This window comes from Miniopterus schreibersii (genome assembly GCF_964146895.1).
Source record: "Miniopterus schreibersii genome assembly, chromosome: 18".
Classification (NCBI taxonomy): Eukaryota; Metazoa; Chordata; class Mammalia; order Chiroptera; family Miniopteridae; genus Miniopterus; species Miniopterus schreibersii.
In genome coordinates this window covers 6,026,894-6,042,499 of record NC_138121.1, presented here as the reverse complement: position 1 = coordinate 6,042,499, position 15,606 = coordinate 6,026,894, and the positions used below count along the sequence as shown (strand labels likewise).

At 57.3% G+C, this 15,606-nt stretch overlaps 1 protein-coding gene across 1 annotated transcript; it reads left to right on the top strand.

The window, feature by feature from the left end:
- The first annotated feature begins 38 nt into the window (after positions 1 to 38).
- Positions 39 to 9,605, top strand: BCAM (basal cell adhesion molecule (Lutheran blood group)). The gene is made up of 15 exons (XM_081120068.1): positions 39 to 203; positions 2,081 to 2,202; positions 2,767 to 2,995; positions 3,082 to 3,152; positions 3,385 to 3,481; positions 3,565 to 3,747; positions 3,995 to 4,131; positions 4,497 to 4,653; positions 6,919 to 7,034; positions 7,140 to 7,281; positions 7,458 to 7,594; positions 7,754 to 7,898; positions 7,984 to 8,128; positions 8,947 to 9,064; positions 9,147 to 9,605. The coding sequence occupies exons 1-15, from the start codon at positions 149 to 151 to the stop codon at positions 9,150 to 9,152; spliced, it is 1,860 nt and encodes a 619-aa protein (XP_080976194.1). The 5' UTR covers positions 39 to 148; the 3' UTR covers positions 9,153 to 9,605.
- Positions 9,606 to 15,606: the final 6,001 nt, after the last annotated feature.

Genomic DNA, 15,606 nt, shown 5'->3' with positions numbered 1-15,606 from the left:
GGCCGGGAGGGCGGGGCGGGGCGGGGCGGGGCGTGGGGCGGGGCGGGGCCTCCAACTCCCAGCCTCGCGGCGGCCGCCCAGCGGCAGCTGGGGCTTAGTCGCCGCTGCCAGTGCTGTGGACGGGGAGCCCCCAGACTCCAGGGCCGAGATGCGCAGCGCCCCGCGGCTGCTGGTGCTGGCGCTCCTGCTGGGGGCGCACCCAGGTATGCTCGGGCTAAGAGCAGGGCGCGCCGGGGAAGGTTTTCTGAGGACCCCTGGGACTGAAGGGGAAAGGGACTTTCACCCACCCCAGGAAGCCAAATCTGGGGAGCCCAGGAAGGAGGGATATGGGAGCATGGGAGGCGTCCCTCCCAGTGAGAGATGTGGGGATAGCCAGGCAGAGGAGCTGGGGACTCCACAGCAGTGGGTAAGAGACCACCTGAGAAGTCAGAGCCCCCTCCCCACTCAAACAAACGCAGGAGTGCAGGCCCTCAGCCCCTGGATCTGGGTCCTGGGCCCCTGCCCCCACAGACCCAGGGGTCCAGGCCTCCAGGGGCTGGAATGGCTTTCTCCAGGGCCCAGGAGACCAAAAGCCCAGGGCACCCCTCCTGAGAGTGTCTCAAGTTTTGAGAAGACCAGGGACCCTATAGCTAGAAACCAGGGAGTCGTGAGCATTTGAGGGTTTCAGAGCCCAGACTCTAAAGAGCCCACCTCCCTCTGGGAAGGACTGGAGCACCAGTCCTGGACAGTGACAGTGGAACAAAGTGTTTCCAAGTGACAGTGCACCCTTCCTGGGGCCCCAGATCAGTCCACACACCTGTGTGGTGGTGGGAGCGGAGGAGGCCCCTGAGGGCTGGCAGCAGAGGGACAGAGAGACAGAGGGACTGGGGAGGAGAGGGCAATCCTTCTCATCTGCCCTTGCTCTCTGCTACTCAAACCCAGCTCCAGGCAGCAGCTTGGCCCCATGCCCCCTCCCCTGGGACAGGCTGGGGCCAAAGATGGGTGCCTGGGAATGCAGGCCCCTGGCATAAGCATGGCAAATAGTGGGTCTCCAGGGGCAGGGATGGGCCAGGCTGGGCGGGAAAGGGAAGGGAGGTTCTAAGAAATGAGAGCTGGTGCCAAGATGCCAGCCGAGAGGGTGAGAGAGCGTGGTTTCCTGATGAGAGCAGCTCTATCTGCCAGGACCTTGGGACAAGAGTCCAGGCCCAGCCACCTACTCCCCCAGGACCCAGGAGACCAGGCCCTCAGTCCCTCCTCCCTCCGACCCAGGATGTGGGGCCTCAATCCTACCCTGTTCTGAGGTGACGCACCTTCCCCCCTTCCTTACCTTAGCCCTTCCCTGCTCTATCAAAGAGGCAGGGGGGCCACGGGGCGAGTAGGGGGCTCTGGCGCCAGGCCGGGCATGTCTGAGCCAGCCTGTCCCTCCCACATTCCTGAAACCTGCCCAGCCCTGTCCCCCCTTATCACCCCCACACACCCTTCTTGCCTCAGCTCCAGGCCCAGCCGCAGCCCACACCCCACCTCAGCCCCCCATTCATGAGGGAGAGGCCCAGAGGCGGAGAAAGATGGAGACTGAGAATGAAGGGCTCAGAGAGACAGAGAGGCAGAGACAGTGGAACTGAGAGAAGGAGCCGCAGGATGAGAGACACAGGGGCAGAGATGGAGACATTTAGCCCATGTCACTGTGTGCCAGGCCCTGTGTAGGGTGAGAGGCAAAGGGATGGGCCAGCCTTGGCCCTGCCTTTGAAGGGTGTTTGGTCTAGTGGGAAAAGCAGGGACAGGTGCAATGTTACCCCAAGAGAATTGAATGGAGGCCACTGGGGCCCTGTGTGGCCAGGGGAGGAGCCCTTAGTTCTGCAAGTGAAGGGAGAGATGGAGACAAATGCTGATAGGGTCCCAGTTCAGAGACACAGAGATGAGAGATGGAGGGAGACAAGAGCTGCTGAGTCTGAGGGAGGAGAGGCTGGGGGCCTGGACTCCTGGGCCTGAGGGAGGAGTGGGCTGGGGTCCTACACTCCTTTGCCCTGGAGGAAGAGGGGCTCTGTCTAGAGGGCTCTCCCTATTGGCGGCAGTGGGCAAGAGCTCAGTTGCTCTCTTGCAGGTGCCCAGGCTAAGATGAAGCTGTCTGTGCCCCCCCTGGTGGAGGTGATGAGGGGGAAGCCCATCACCCTGGACTGCACCCCTTTGGGGGACCATAAAGAGTTCTTGCTGAAATGGTTCCTGGTGAGTGCTTCGGGCTAGGGACCAGGGGCTAGTGGAGGGGGATCTGACAGTCAGACCCCAGTGAGGCTGCAAATATTCATTTCTTCATCAGAATCCGAAGGACCCTAAGAGCGCCACCTAGCTGCCTATCCATTTACAGCTTGGGGAAATTGAGGCCCAGCAAGAAAAGGCTGGTGTCCAGCCCGGCTGAGACTAATCCACCTTCAAAGTGTGGCTCTTGAGAGAGAACATCCAGAGACTGACACCAAGAAAGCAAGACGGGGGTGGTGGGACTAAAGAGAGAGGAAGGGTAGAGAAAATAGGAAGCAGAGAGACAGGGTGGGAGAGGGAGAGGGATGGGAGCAGAGTAAGATGGAGAAGAGGAAGACAGAGAGAGGAAAACGGGAGAACAGATATGCAACAGGGGCTGGAGGGGGTGGAGAGAGGGACAGAGGGACCAGAGAGAGATAACAAGAGGAAAAGAGGCAGAGCCACAGAGCGGCAGAAAGAAAGGGACATGGAAAGAGGCAGAGACGCTGAGAAGGGTGGCTGGGTAGCCTGCGCTGAGGCCCTCCCTGCCCACAGGTCGACCGCTCTGGGGCCCGCCACCTCCTGGCCGAGGCCCAAGTGCAGGGCTTGGAGGTCCAGGCCACGGTGCACAACTCCTGGAGCCGCAGCCCCCCATACCAGCTGGAAGGCCAGGGGCACCTGGTGCTGCCGGAGGCCCAGGTGAGCGACCAGTGGGACTATGTATGCATAGTGACAGCAGGGGCAGCGGGCACTGCCAATGCCACCTTGAAGCTTCAGGTATTTGGTGAGTGTCTGTGGACAGCCCAGGGAAGGGTGCGGGGCAGGGGAGAGCCCAGGAAGGGGTTCCTGACGGTAACATCTCCCCCATAGCAAAACCAGAGACCACCGATGTCTCCCCCAACCAAGGGATACTGTCTGTGACCGAGGACTCTGCCCAGGAGGTACCTTGGACCGACTTTGATTCCAGGGTCTTAGGGGAAGACAGGGCTGGGGGCCTAGAATTTTGGCGCACAAGGTTGGAGGGGGCAGGGGTGCCAGACTTCTGCATCGTGGGGGAGGAGAGAGCTGGGGGCCCAGAATCCTGGATCTGAGTGGGGAGAACTTCTGAGGAGACAGGGGACCCAGAGATCAGAGTCCTGGCTCAGCCCAGGGCCATGCCTGTGTCTGCCTCAGATCGCCACCTGCAACAGCCGCAACGGGAACCCGGCCCCCCAGATCAAGTGGTACCGGAATGGGCAGCTCCTGCAGGTGCCCATGGAGGTGAACTCAAGTGAGCGGTGCAGGATCCCAGCTAGAGTGGGTGGGGCGGCATGGTGGCCGGGCCTGGCTCACGGCCCCCTCCCTCCTTCCCAGGCGGCTACATGACCATCCGCACAGTGCGGGAGGCCTCGGGCCTGCAGTCTCTCACCAGCACCCTGTACCTGCGGGTGCACAAGGAGGACCGCAACGCCAGCTTCCACTGCTCGGCGCACTACCGCCTGCCCGAGGGCCGGCACGGCCAGCTGGACAGCCTGCCCTTCAGCCTCAACCTGCACTGTGAGTCCACACCGCCCGACCTCCCCGACCTTGGACTCCACGCCTCACTGAGGCCTGACCCTCCACGCCAACCTTGGCCGCGCACTCTGACCCTCCATCCCCCTACCTTAGGCTCAAATATCACCTCAAGGACTAGCACGAGCCACACCTGACTTCTGACCCCCCCCCCATAGCACTCAACCCGTGGAGTTTAACGACTAAACTCTGTGCTGCGCCCACACCGCCTGCCCCCCGCCCTCCCCCTTAGATCCCACGGAGCACGTGCAGTTCTGGGTGGCCAGCCCGTCCACCACAGAGGGCTGGGTCCGCGAGGGCGACTCTGTCCAGCTGGTCTGCCGTGGGGACGGCAACCCCACGCCGGAGTACACGTTTTACCGCCTTCAGGTGACTCAACCCATCCTTCCTTTGGCATTCTGGCCCCTGACCTCCGTGACATACTGACCTGTATTTCTAATCCTTTACCTGGTGGCCTTGGCTTAGCAAGGCACCTGGCCAGTGACTTAGGAGCTAACAGGACTTCTGACCCCCAACTTGAGAGAGTCCTGATTAAGCGTGATTGATCCCTGACTCGGGGGACCTCTGGCCCGGCCAGTCTGCTGCCCCCTTGCCTGAGCGAGCTCTGACCTAATATGACACTGCCCTGGAGACCCTGACCCTGCCTGGCTCTGACCTGGGAGGCCCCTGACTTGGCATGTCCCCACTGGACCAGGGTGGCTTCTGAGCAGGGTTCCTCATCCTTCCTCACCCAGGACAAGGAGGAGGAAGTGCTGAAGACAAGTCTTCAGGGGAACTTGACCCTGGAGCGGGTGCAGCGGGGCCAGAGCGGGACCTACGGCTGCAAGGCAGAGGAGTTTGATGCTTATGAGTATTCGGAGCTCTCCAAGACTCTGGAGCTGCGCGTGGCCTGTGAGAGCCCTGGGAGAACCTGGAGGGGGGCCCTGGCATCAGCAGCCTCCTCTCCTTCACCCCCGCAATCCTGCCTCCAAATTTACAGTTCCTGCTTTGGTCCAGATGCCTCCTTTCCTCCCCCCCCGCCCCCGGAGACCCTGCCCCAGCCCCAGCCCCCTCCAAACTCTCACAGCAGGCAGCCAGAGAGTCCTTTCCAAAGCACAAACCTGACCTTCCCCTGCTCCAGAACCCGCCATGGCTCCTCAGTGCCCTCTGGGAAAGCCCAGGTGTCTCACCACGGCCTTCAAGGCCCACCTGTTTGGTTTCCCCGCTGGCTGACCCTTCTCCCCACCAAGGCATTTTCCTCATTGTACCCAAGCTCCCCTCATTCCCCTGATACCTCACTCACCCTACCATCCATTTCCCACCAGTCTCTTGGGTCCCCATCTTCTAAGAAGCCTTCTCAGTCCACTTGCCGCCCCCCAAGCCCTGTGCAAAGGCTCTGTTCCTCCTTGACACTCCTTTCTGGGGCTAGACCCTGTGCCAGATGTTGGTGACACATCTGAGAACAAGACAGCCCAGGCCCCACCTTCACAGAGCTCCCAGCCCGAGCTCCCAGCCCAGTAGGGGAGACAGATGGTAAACGCTAAACAAGACACTTTGGGGTAGCAATCCTGCATCTGCAGGGACTAACGCAGAATGATGGTTTAAGGAATTGGCCGGGCAAGCAAGGAATAGTTTGGGGGGCATTGGCAGGCTGCATCCCCAGGAAGCAGATTCTGGCTTGGAGATCTGAAAGCAGGAAGTTTATGTGGCGCCTTGGCAACCACATCTACTAGGAGTGGGGAGAGGAAGGAAGCAGGGTGGGCAGAGGGAAAAGTTGGACTTCAGTCTAAGAAGGCCTTGGTTGGCCCCACGGGGCACCTGGAAGCTCGGATGTTCCCAGTTAGGGTGAAGGGGCCTGGCTTTTGCACCCCCACATCAACCAGTCATTGGCTGTTGGGCTGCCTGAGGAAGGGGGCATGACCTTGAGCGAGGGGCTTTCTGCAGCTGAGGCAGTTCCCGGAAAGGGCTGACAGCTGAGGGCTGACAGCTGATGTCCCTCTCAACAGCTGAAGGGGAGATCTGAGTGTGCACACCAGGGGGTTAGGGAAGCCTCTCTGAGAAGGGGACATTTGAATAAGAAATCATAGAATGGAATCAGAAATGCAAAGAGGCCTAGCTAGTTTGGCTCAGTGATTAGAGCGTCAGCCCATAGACTGAAGGATCCCAAGTTCAATTCTAGCCAAGGGCAGGTACCTCGGTTGCAGGCTCTATTCCCATCTCCCGTCGGGGATGTGCAGGAGGCAACCAATCGATGTATCTCCCTCACATCGATCTCTCGCTCTTTCCCTTCCACTCTCTCTGAAAAGCAAGGGGGGGGGGGAGGAAGATTCTCGGGTGAGGATTAAAAAAGAAAGAAAGAAATGCAAAAAGCCAGATGAAGAGCACTCCAGGTAGAGGGAACAGCAAGTGCAAAGGTCCTGAGGCATGACCCAACTTGGTGCACTGAAGAAAAACAGGAAGAGACCAGGGGAGCCAGAGCTCAGGGGACAAAGGAGGAAGGTGGGAGATGAGGTCGGAGAGATGGGCAGGGGTCAGATCAGGAAGGCTCTTTGGGCTTTGTCAAGGAATTTGGCCTCTGTGCCAAGGGTACTGGGAATCCACTGCAGGCTTTTAAGCAGAGGGGAGGGCTGACCAGTGTGTTTTGAAAAGACCCCTCTAGCTGCTCAGTGGAGAGTGGGCTGGAGAGGACCAGAGTCCTGCCCAGCAGGGAGGCCGGTGAGGAGGTGACTGCAGTGGTCAAGGAAGTTAGACTTGGTGCTCAGAGATGGACAGAAGTGGAAGGATCTATCTTGAGGGCAGAGCAGAGAAAGACTTAACGAATGGGCAGTGGGGAGGAGAAGGCAAGGGTTTGGGCTTGAGCAAAAGGCTTGGGTGGTAAGTCAGAGAGGGAATACTGCACACCTCCAAGGTTATCCATTAACCTTGGGCCCAAACGTCAGCGCTGGAGGAAAGTGGTCCAGGTGGGCATGGACTTTGCAGTTAGACTCCTAGGCTTGGGCTCGAGATTTGGCCTGGATGGCGGAGTGGCGAGTTCACAGAGATGGAAAGAACTAGGAGGAGGGCTTGGCATTCTCTGCTGACTATTGTGCATTCGCGTTTGCACCCACAAAAGCCCTTGAGTGCCCCTAACCAACTTGGTAAGGGTCCTGGAAGGTAACAGTCTGTACCCCCCTCCAGACCTGGACCCCATCGAGCTCAGCAACGAAGAGGAGCTTTCCTTACCCCTGGGCAGCAGAGTAGCCACGAGCTGCTCCGTGCAAGGCCTGCCCACCCCTGCTCTACGCTGGACCAAGGTGAGAGGGAAAGGAGACCCCAGCCCTGGGACCCCCTCCCTCCAGTTACCCCCTCCTCTTCTGTCATGGTCCACCCGGCCTCTTCTCCCCTCCACCACCCTACAGGACTCGGTCCCCCTGGTGGATGGCCCCATGCTCTCACTCAACTCCATCACCTTTGATTCCGCTGGAACCTACATATGCGAAGCCTACATGCCCACGGTCCCCCTCCTCAGTCGCACTCGGACCCTCAAGCTGCTGGTTGAAGGTTTGGGGGTAGGGGCAGGCTGGGATGGGGACGATGGGAGTGGGGGGCCATGACCAAGAGGAAGGGACCATGGCTGGTCCCTCTGTCTCCTACTCTATTCCTCTTCCCCCCGCCCTTTTCTTACTCTCATCTTTCCCCAGGGGGCCTCCCACTCACTCACTCCCTGCCACCCACAGGGTTACCCGACCTAAGGCCGGAGGAGATTCAGCCCCAGGCAGAGGGCAGCTGGAGAGAAGGAGACGAAGTCAAGCTGGTCTGCTCTGCCCGTGGCTACCCAGAGCCCGAACTCACCTGGAGCGAAAAGGGCGGCAGTGTAAGGGACACTCCGGGATGCAGGCACCCTCCCCAAGGTCCCAGGAGACCTGCTCCCTCGCTGATCCAGGCATTATGTCCCCTCTCCTGCTTCCTGAGGGACTGGACATCACCCCTGCCCTTGATCGTATGGGCCTGGGCCTGACCCAAGTCTCCACAGTCCACAGAGCTGGTTCCCGGAGGGCAGGGCTGGGTGAGCAGCTCCCTGACCCTGAAGCTGACCAATGCCATGAGCCAACACGGCATCTCCTGTGAGGCCTCCAACCCACATGGGAGCGCCCGGCATGTCTTCTACTTCGGCCCTTGTGAGTAACCCGGTGGTGGGACAGGAGCCATGGGGCAGCTGGAGAGCTGCTGACCGAGCTCACCTCCTCTATCTTGTCCCCACAGTGGCCCCCCCGACCTCTCAGGCCGGAGTAGCTGTCATGGCCGTGGCCGTCAGCGTGGGCCTCCTGCTCCTTGTCGTTGCTGCCTTCTATTGCATGAGACGCAAGGGGCGCCCCGGCTGCTGCCGACAGGGGGAAAAGGGGGCTCCGTGAGTGACCTTGCAACCTCAGACCGGACCTCTGTAACCCAACCCCATCCCTAGGTCTAACTCTGACGTCAGCCCCAAACCCAGCCCATGACCAACCTCAACTCCAAACCCAAATGCAGTGCAATCCCATCTCCAACCTCAAATCTAGTCCATAACCATCCCCTCCCCCATCTTAATCCCCAACTACAACAGCCCCATCCAACCCACAACCATCCTTAAACCCACCCCAAGCCCAGCTTAACTCCATCCCTAATCTCTCCTACCCAAATCCCATCCCCACCTTCAATCCCAACCCTAACATAACCATCGCCAAACCCATATGCACCCCAGTCTCCTCTCCAACACTCATCTCATCGCCACATCCGACCCTCAACCTCAGCATAACCATCCTCTCTCCAACCTCAACCCCAACCACACCCCTAACTCCCTGAACTCTGAACCCCAACTTCTTCCCCAGTCCCAACCTCTCCCCCAACCACATCCCAGCTCCAACCCAGAACCAGCACCAAACCCAGCTTCAACCACATCCCCACCCCCAAGGCCCCTCCAACCCACTTCATTCCCATTCCTAACACCAAACCCATCCCCATCTAACCTCATCTCCAACCCCAATCACATGGCCACCCTCAACTCCATAGTCATTCCCAAACCCACCCCCAGAGCTAGCACCAACTATAATACCATCTCCATTCCCACTCCCTACCCCAGCCCCAACCCATTCCCACTCACCCTCCAAGTCTATCTCCATCCAACACAACCCCATCCCCAGTTCCTCCCCCAGCTGGAACGATCTCCAACATGTTGCCTCTTCTCCCCAGGCCATCTGGGGAGCCAGAGCTGAGCCACTCAGGGTCCCAGCGGCCAGAGCAGACAGGCCTTCTCATGGGAGGTGCCTCTGGAGGAGCCAGGCGTGGCAGTGGGGGCTTTGGAGATGAGGTGGGTGAGGGCCTGGGCAACCCTGGTGAGAGGGGACCTTCTGGGGGCAGAGTACAGGCCAACCTTCCCATCTTCTCCCCAGTGCTAAGCCTGCGGACCTCCAAGAGGCAGTCATTGGACCCAACCTGGAGTTGCAAGCATGGGAGAACCAGCCCTGCTCACGCCCTGCCTGCCCCCGCCTTCCCTTCCCTTCCCGGCCTGCCCCTTTCCTCTCCCCCCTCCCTTCCTTCCTCTGCAGGCTGGGCAGGGACCTACAGACACTGCTGGGGGGGAGGGAGGGTGCGCTCGTGGGTGGGAGGGGACCTTCTTCCAGTGAGTATGACTCTCCCAGGCCCCAGAATAGCTTCTGGACCCAAGCCCGGCCCGGCCCCGGACGAGGCTCTGAGGGTCGGCTGGCTGAGGCTATTTTTACCTCCTGCCTCCATTGCTGGTCCCCCCACCTGACGTCCTGCTGTATAGTCTGACACTGGATCCCCACCCCTGCTCCGCCCCCTCATCATGGACACTGGAGTCTGGAATAAATGCTGTCACGTGGACACCATCCTGTGGCCGAGCCGCCTCTGGGGGATGAGAGGGGCTGGGGCGCAGGTGATGCTCCCCTTCCCACTGCTCCTCCGCCCCTTGCAGGACCTGGGAGATATCTGACGTCATGGAGAAAGAAATGATGGAGAGAGAGAGAAAGCAGAGGGTGACTCAGCTGGCAGAGGATGGAAGAGAGATGCCCAGGGTCTAGAGGGCGCCGAGCATGGTCCCCGAAGACCAGTGCCTGCTTGGCGGGTGGGGTACTGTCCCCTTAAGTAAAAGTTCCCAGACTCTCTTGCCAGAGCCCCAGAGGGAATTGAAGCTGTGAGAGGAAAAACTCTCTGAGCTGTAGAATGGATGGAATTAGAGATGGGGCTGTCTCCTCTGGGTATGGCATCATTTCTGCAGCTGGGGGAGGAGGGGTGGTTTGGAGGAACCCCGACGGAGGGGCCCGGGGCAGGGAGAAGAGACAGCAGGAACAGCGAGGCCAGCTCGAGAGACTTACTGAGGCAGAGGAAGAGGGATTTGAAAGTAGTAGGAAGACTTGGGGTGGGGGTGGGCATGGAGGGATGGACTGGGGCAGCCCAGAGGTGAAAGCCCTGGAGTCAGACAGTCACACAGAAAGATTTTGGGAGAGGGAGGCAGAGACAGTCAGAGACAAAGAGAAGCACAGAAAGAATGGGGATGCTGAGAGGTAATTACAGTCAGAAAACATATTGAAAGCTGCCCAGAAGCAGTGGTGGAGGTTGGGCTTGTGTGACCCTGGGCCCATCAAATGGCGATAAATCACATGGGCCCATGGAGGGCTGTGTGGGGAGTGGGAGTGACAATCCCTGTGCAACGCACGCTCGGGGAGGTCTCTGAGCTCAGAAGTCTCTAATCTCAGCAAGTGACTCCACCTCGCTGTCCTCAGTTTGCTCAGCCACTAAATGGACAAAATGAGCTCTCTCAGCCACGGGGAATTGACGAGAGGCTATGGAAACCTGGCAGGGGATGCAGCAGCCTGCCCGGAGGCCCCGAGCAGAAGAGCTCACCAGCCTGACTCAGGTGCTCAAATCCCATGGTTTGTGGAATCGGTTTAAAACAAACACAGCAAGCAAAAGGAGATGGGCCAGATTCACACACTTAGTTTGGGGCACGAGTGATCAAAGGTCCCCGCCACCTGAGTTCCGGGGTATGCATGGCCCCGGGTCCCATCTCTCTCACACCATGGTGTGATTTCAGTCCCCAGAGTGGAAGGTGAGCCAGAGGGTTTTGCACCTGGAAGGTGCCAGGGTCAGGCAGCGCCTGGCTTTTACCTGCCTGACTTGGGCACAGGACTCCTGGAACAGCCAGAGTCACCAACAAGGAAGCACCTTAAGGACACGTAGAATTTGGGGCTTGCTGGATCCTTCCACCCGTCCCATCTACGTCAAGCTCACATTCTTAATATGTCTGACAGGCCTCCTAAGTTGCTTCTTAATATCAGTCCTTTGTTTCATCTGTCTCCTTGTTCATACGGCTTTATTGTTTTCTCTATGACAGAATTGAGTATTTAAAAAAATAATAATAATACAGCAGACACACAGAGGGTCAGAGTGTGATTGGGAGATGAGATAGCAGTGGAAAGTTTAGGACAAAGCCTGGCACAGTGCATGTGTTCATACGTGTTTATTAGTAGTAGTATTATCCAAGGGAAGTGGAGGGACAGAGAGAAAAGAAAATAGGGTCCCTTGATCCAGGGAAGGGACCAGGTGGAGAGAGATCCCATTCTAAGAGCAGACATTGGTGAGAGGGGGCTTGGGGGGCTGGAGGGGTAGTGAACAGATGTCTGGAGGAAGGGGAGAAAGGGGACTCCAGGGAGGAAGGGGTTCTCTGCCAGCACCTGGTCCCCAAGTTAATGAGGGGAAGGTCCTGGCCCGCCTCCCAGGAGGGCATACATTTGCATATGATCCCTCATCTGCATAACATCCCAGGAAATTTGCATGCAGATGGAGCCTGATCCCTCCTCAGTCTGACCCCTCCTTCCACCTTGGATGAGGGTCTGGGGAGGGGGTGACGGGGAGGGGTACATTACAGGATCTGGGACTCCAGGAAGTAAAGGCAAGTTCAGAGTAGACTCCCCTTGCTCATCAGCCTTCTGGCTCCCTATTGCGCTCAGGAGCATGAACCACCCTTCAGCTGGCATTCAGGACCTTCTAAGATGTTGCCCCTCATACCCATCCACTACTCCCTCTCTCACATATGTTCCCACCTTGTGCCTTTGTGACTTTCCTATTCCCCTCACCTGGAATGTCCTTCCCCGTTTCCCCCCCACTGTAACAAAGCTTGCCTGCCTTCAAAGCTTCCACCTCTTGAAGGATTCTGAAAAGTGTTCACTCCCCTTTTCCTGCCCTTGGACCTTTACAAGAATCTGTACCTCTTCTGAACTTGTATAGATTTTATTAATAAGGCTTTGTTTGCTTGCAAATGACCCCAAAAAAAGTGTCAATGAAAAGGAACAATTATTCACTCATATAACCAGTAATATCAAAGGCTGACCACCTTCAGGCATAGCTGGGTCCAGGGGCTCACACAGTCTTCATCAGAAAGCTGTCCTTTTCCATTTCTCAGTTCTGCTGCTCTCCGTGCACAGGCAGAGTCTTGTCTCCAGTGCCCTCCATGGTACCAGATGGCTACCCTGCCAACTTAGCAACCCTCTCTAGAAAAGGGTGTCCCTTTCCTACTAGTTCTAGCAAAAGCCTCAGGGCTAATTCTCACTGGTCAGGAATGGGTCCCAGACCCTCATCCCAGAACTAATCCTTGTGACCAGGGCATCAAACGCTCTGATTGGCCAGGACTGGGTCAGGCTGACTCTGAACTGTAAGGACTGAGTGTAAGAGATTCCCCATAAGAAAGCTGGAGGGGGTGGTGCTGAAAGGGGGAAAGAGGTTCCTGGGCAGGTAAAATACAGTTGACCATTGGACAGCATGGGGGTTACGGGCACTGACTTCCTGTACAGTAGAAAATCTGCGTATGTCTACAACTTGGCACCAGCTCCACAGCTACTTCAGGATGCCTTTGGCTCTGTGCCCCTGCCTCCTCGTGGTTATGACTCTTCAGTGAAGTACCACCTCCGAGACCTGTTGACACTGGCAGTTGGCTCCCCAGGCATGGGACCCACCCATTCCTTTATCAACAAACAAAGCAGTGCTCAGCGTTATACACGCTACTGAGGGTGGAGGAGGGCGGTGAAACTCCAGCCTACACCCCCGGGGTTTGCCTCTTGGACTCATCTGTGCCCACAAAGGACAGCCAGAGGAGCTGAGCCTGGAGGAGAGTGGGTACAAGAGGGCCTTCCTGGAAGAAATACCTTGGAGACTAGTTATTTTGCTCAGGGGAGAAATGGGGGCCCAGAATTTTACAAAGCAAGTTAGTAACAAAGCTGGCACTGAAGCCCAGAGATCCTATGGTAGGCAGTTAGACAGACATGAGCAGAGCAAAGACGATGGGCCAGGTAGGGAAGGTCAGCAGGGCAGAAGGTCAGAAGGTCACCAGGTGCCTAGCAATGGGCAAAACTGGGAAAGCAAGGACCTCGCCCCCAAGGTAACCTTTCCTCCCCTTTCATATCACTGATCATTTGGTTTGGACCCCCTGACCTGTCCTCCCTGAAGACAACATCTAGGCCTCAGTTGTATTTCAGCTCCAGGCTTAGAAAAGAAGCAAAACCGGACAAGCGAAGGCTGCCTTGGACCAGCTGTGCTGACTAACGACCCCCTGCCCTGGGGCCCACCAATCAGCGAAGACTGTGACTCTGAAAGAGCACACCTGGAAAACTGATAAATATTCTCTTGAAACCCTCCCTTGAGGCCTCTCCTAAGATTCCCACCTGCAAGAGAGAAATAAAAACTCTTCAAAACCCTCAACCAGGTGTGGCTCAGCAGCTGCGCATCAACCTAGGATCCAGGGGATCACGGTACGACGCCTGGTCAGGGTACATGCCTGGGTTGCAGGCTCGATCCCCCGTTGGGGGGTGCAGGAGGCAACTGATCAATGACGACTCTCTCATCATTGATGTTTCTTTCTCCCTTCCCCTCTCTGAAATCAATAAAGATATATTTTTTTAAAAAAAAAGAGAAAAACTCTTCAAGACAAAGGACCCACCCAGCACTTGCTTGTGCTCATGCTCTCCCTCTAGGGAGCCATTCCCCTCCCCTTCTCCCTCCCCCACAGGAATGCATCTCCTAAACTCTAAGAAACCCCATGAGGCTTGCAACCAGGGAAGCAAAGGGCAGTGGCGACTGGTCCTGGGCTAACCCCTTGAACCTGTCTCCCAGGCACCCTCTTCTCTGACTTCCCAGTGAGCCAAAGCAGCCCCGCCTAGGCGCTCCTGTGTCTTCCTCTATGCTAAGCCCTTCCTTGTTTCACTGTCCTGAATGTGCTTTTCTGCTGCCAATAAATTACCACTTGCTTTGCTTTACTTTGCCTCTTGACTGAATTTTTTTCCTTCAAGAAGAACCGTCATCTCACTAGTAACAGTCCTGGCCCTCTAGTTGGGCCCCAGATTGGGGACACAAGGACGAAAAGATCTAGAGCACATTTATTATGCACCTACTTGTCCAGCTCTCCTCAAACCAGGCTATGCCAAGCCTGAGATACACATTATCTGGAAGTCCCAGCCTGCACTTCCTTGCTGGGTAGTTTGGAGCAAATCTCTGTGCTCAGTGTACTTTTCAGCAAAATGGGGCTCATGAGAGTGTCCCCTTCATGGCGTTCTTGTGAGAAATTAACTAGAGAAGTCAGTTATGGCTCTGTCCCTTTGCAACTCTGACTTTGTGTTAAGTCACTTCATCTCTCTGTGCCTTGATTTTCTTATCACTTGGGGTGCTGTGGGTTATATGAGATAATACTTACAGTACAAAAATCAGTTGCTGGCACAATAGCAAGTGCCAAATACATTTATTAATAGTATTATTACCAAGACGTGAATGCTGATCAATAAAAGTCTCCACTACTTGAGACCTTGACCTTCTGGGAGGAAAGTTCAGGTGTTTGGCGGGTGGGGAGGGAGGGCAAGTCTAAGGGGTCCCCTTTGCTAGGAAGCTCCCAAGCACCTACTCCCAACCAATCCGCTCGGCGCCTCCTCGCACTAGAGGAACTGGAACGGAGGGATTAGTGCGCTCAGCGGCATCCCCTCCCTCCGCCTTCGGCTTCCCGCCCTCAACCCCACACCCGGGCCACCTGCGCGGCCCCACCAGCCCCCCCAGGCAGCCCAAGGAATGCGAAGAGGTAGGTGGGGTTGGGGAGGAGCAGGAGCCGCCAGGGAGAGACAAAGGGGCAGAGTCAGAGCGAGAGACACGAAGACGCGAGGAGGCTGGGAAGACAGAGAAATGGGACAAGGCCACGGGGAGGGGCAGGTTGTTGGAGGCGGGACCCTAGCCCAGCCGGGCAGAGAAAGCGGAGCGCGGGGGCCCGGTCTGTGCTGCCCCCTGGCGGGGGGGCGCAGTAAGGAGGCGGTGCGGCCAGATGTAGGACGGGGGGTGCAGGAAGGTAGGAACAGAAAAGGCGCAGAGACATCGAGAGAGACACAGACAGAAACAAGAGACGCTGAAAGAGAGACAGAGACACACATAGAGACAGACGCAGAGACAGACGCAGAGAGAGACAGACATAAAGACAGAGATAGAGACATAGTCAAAAGGATGGAAAGAGTCACGGGCACCAAGTGAAAAAAAAACAGTGATAGAAAGACAAAGAGGGTCCAGAAACAGCGACACCAAGACGTTAGAAATGAAAGACTCAGAGACAGAGAAATACAGAGACGGAGGAGATCCAAAGCTAGTGAGAGACAAAGACGGAGGCACTAATTAAAATAGAGAAATCTATAAAGAAACGATGCAGCGACTCCGAGTCCGAGGTAGAGCTGAGAAGGGATACGCCGAGACGCCCCCAAACGCGAGACGGACCCGCCGCCAGGGGCGAGAACCGCCGCCGAGGGGCGCGGACGCGGCTGGGGTCTCGACGCGAGGGCGGGGCTTCGGAGGGGGCGAGCCTATGAGGAG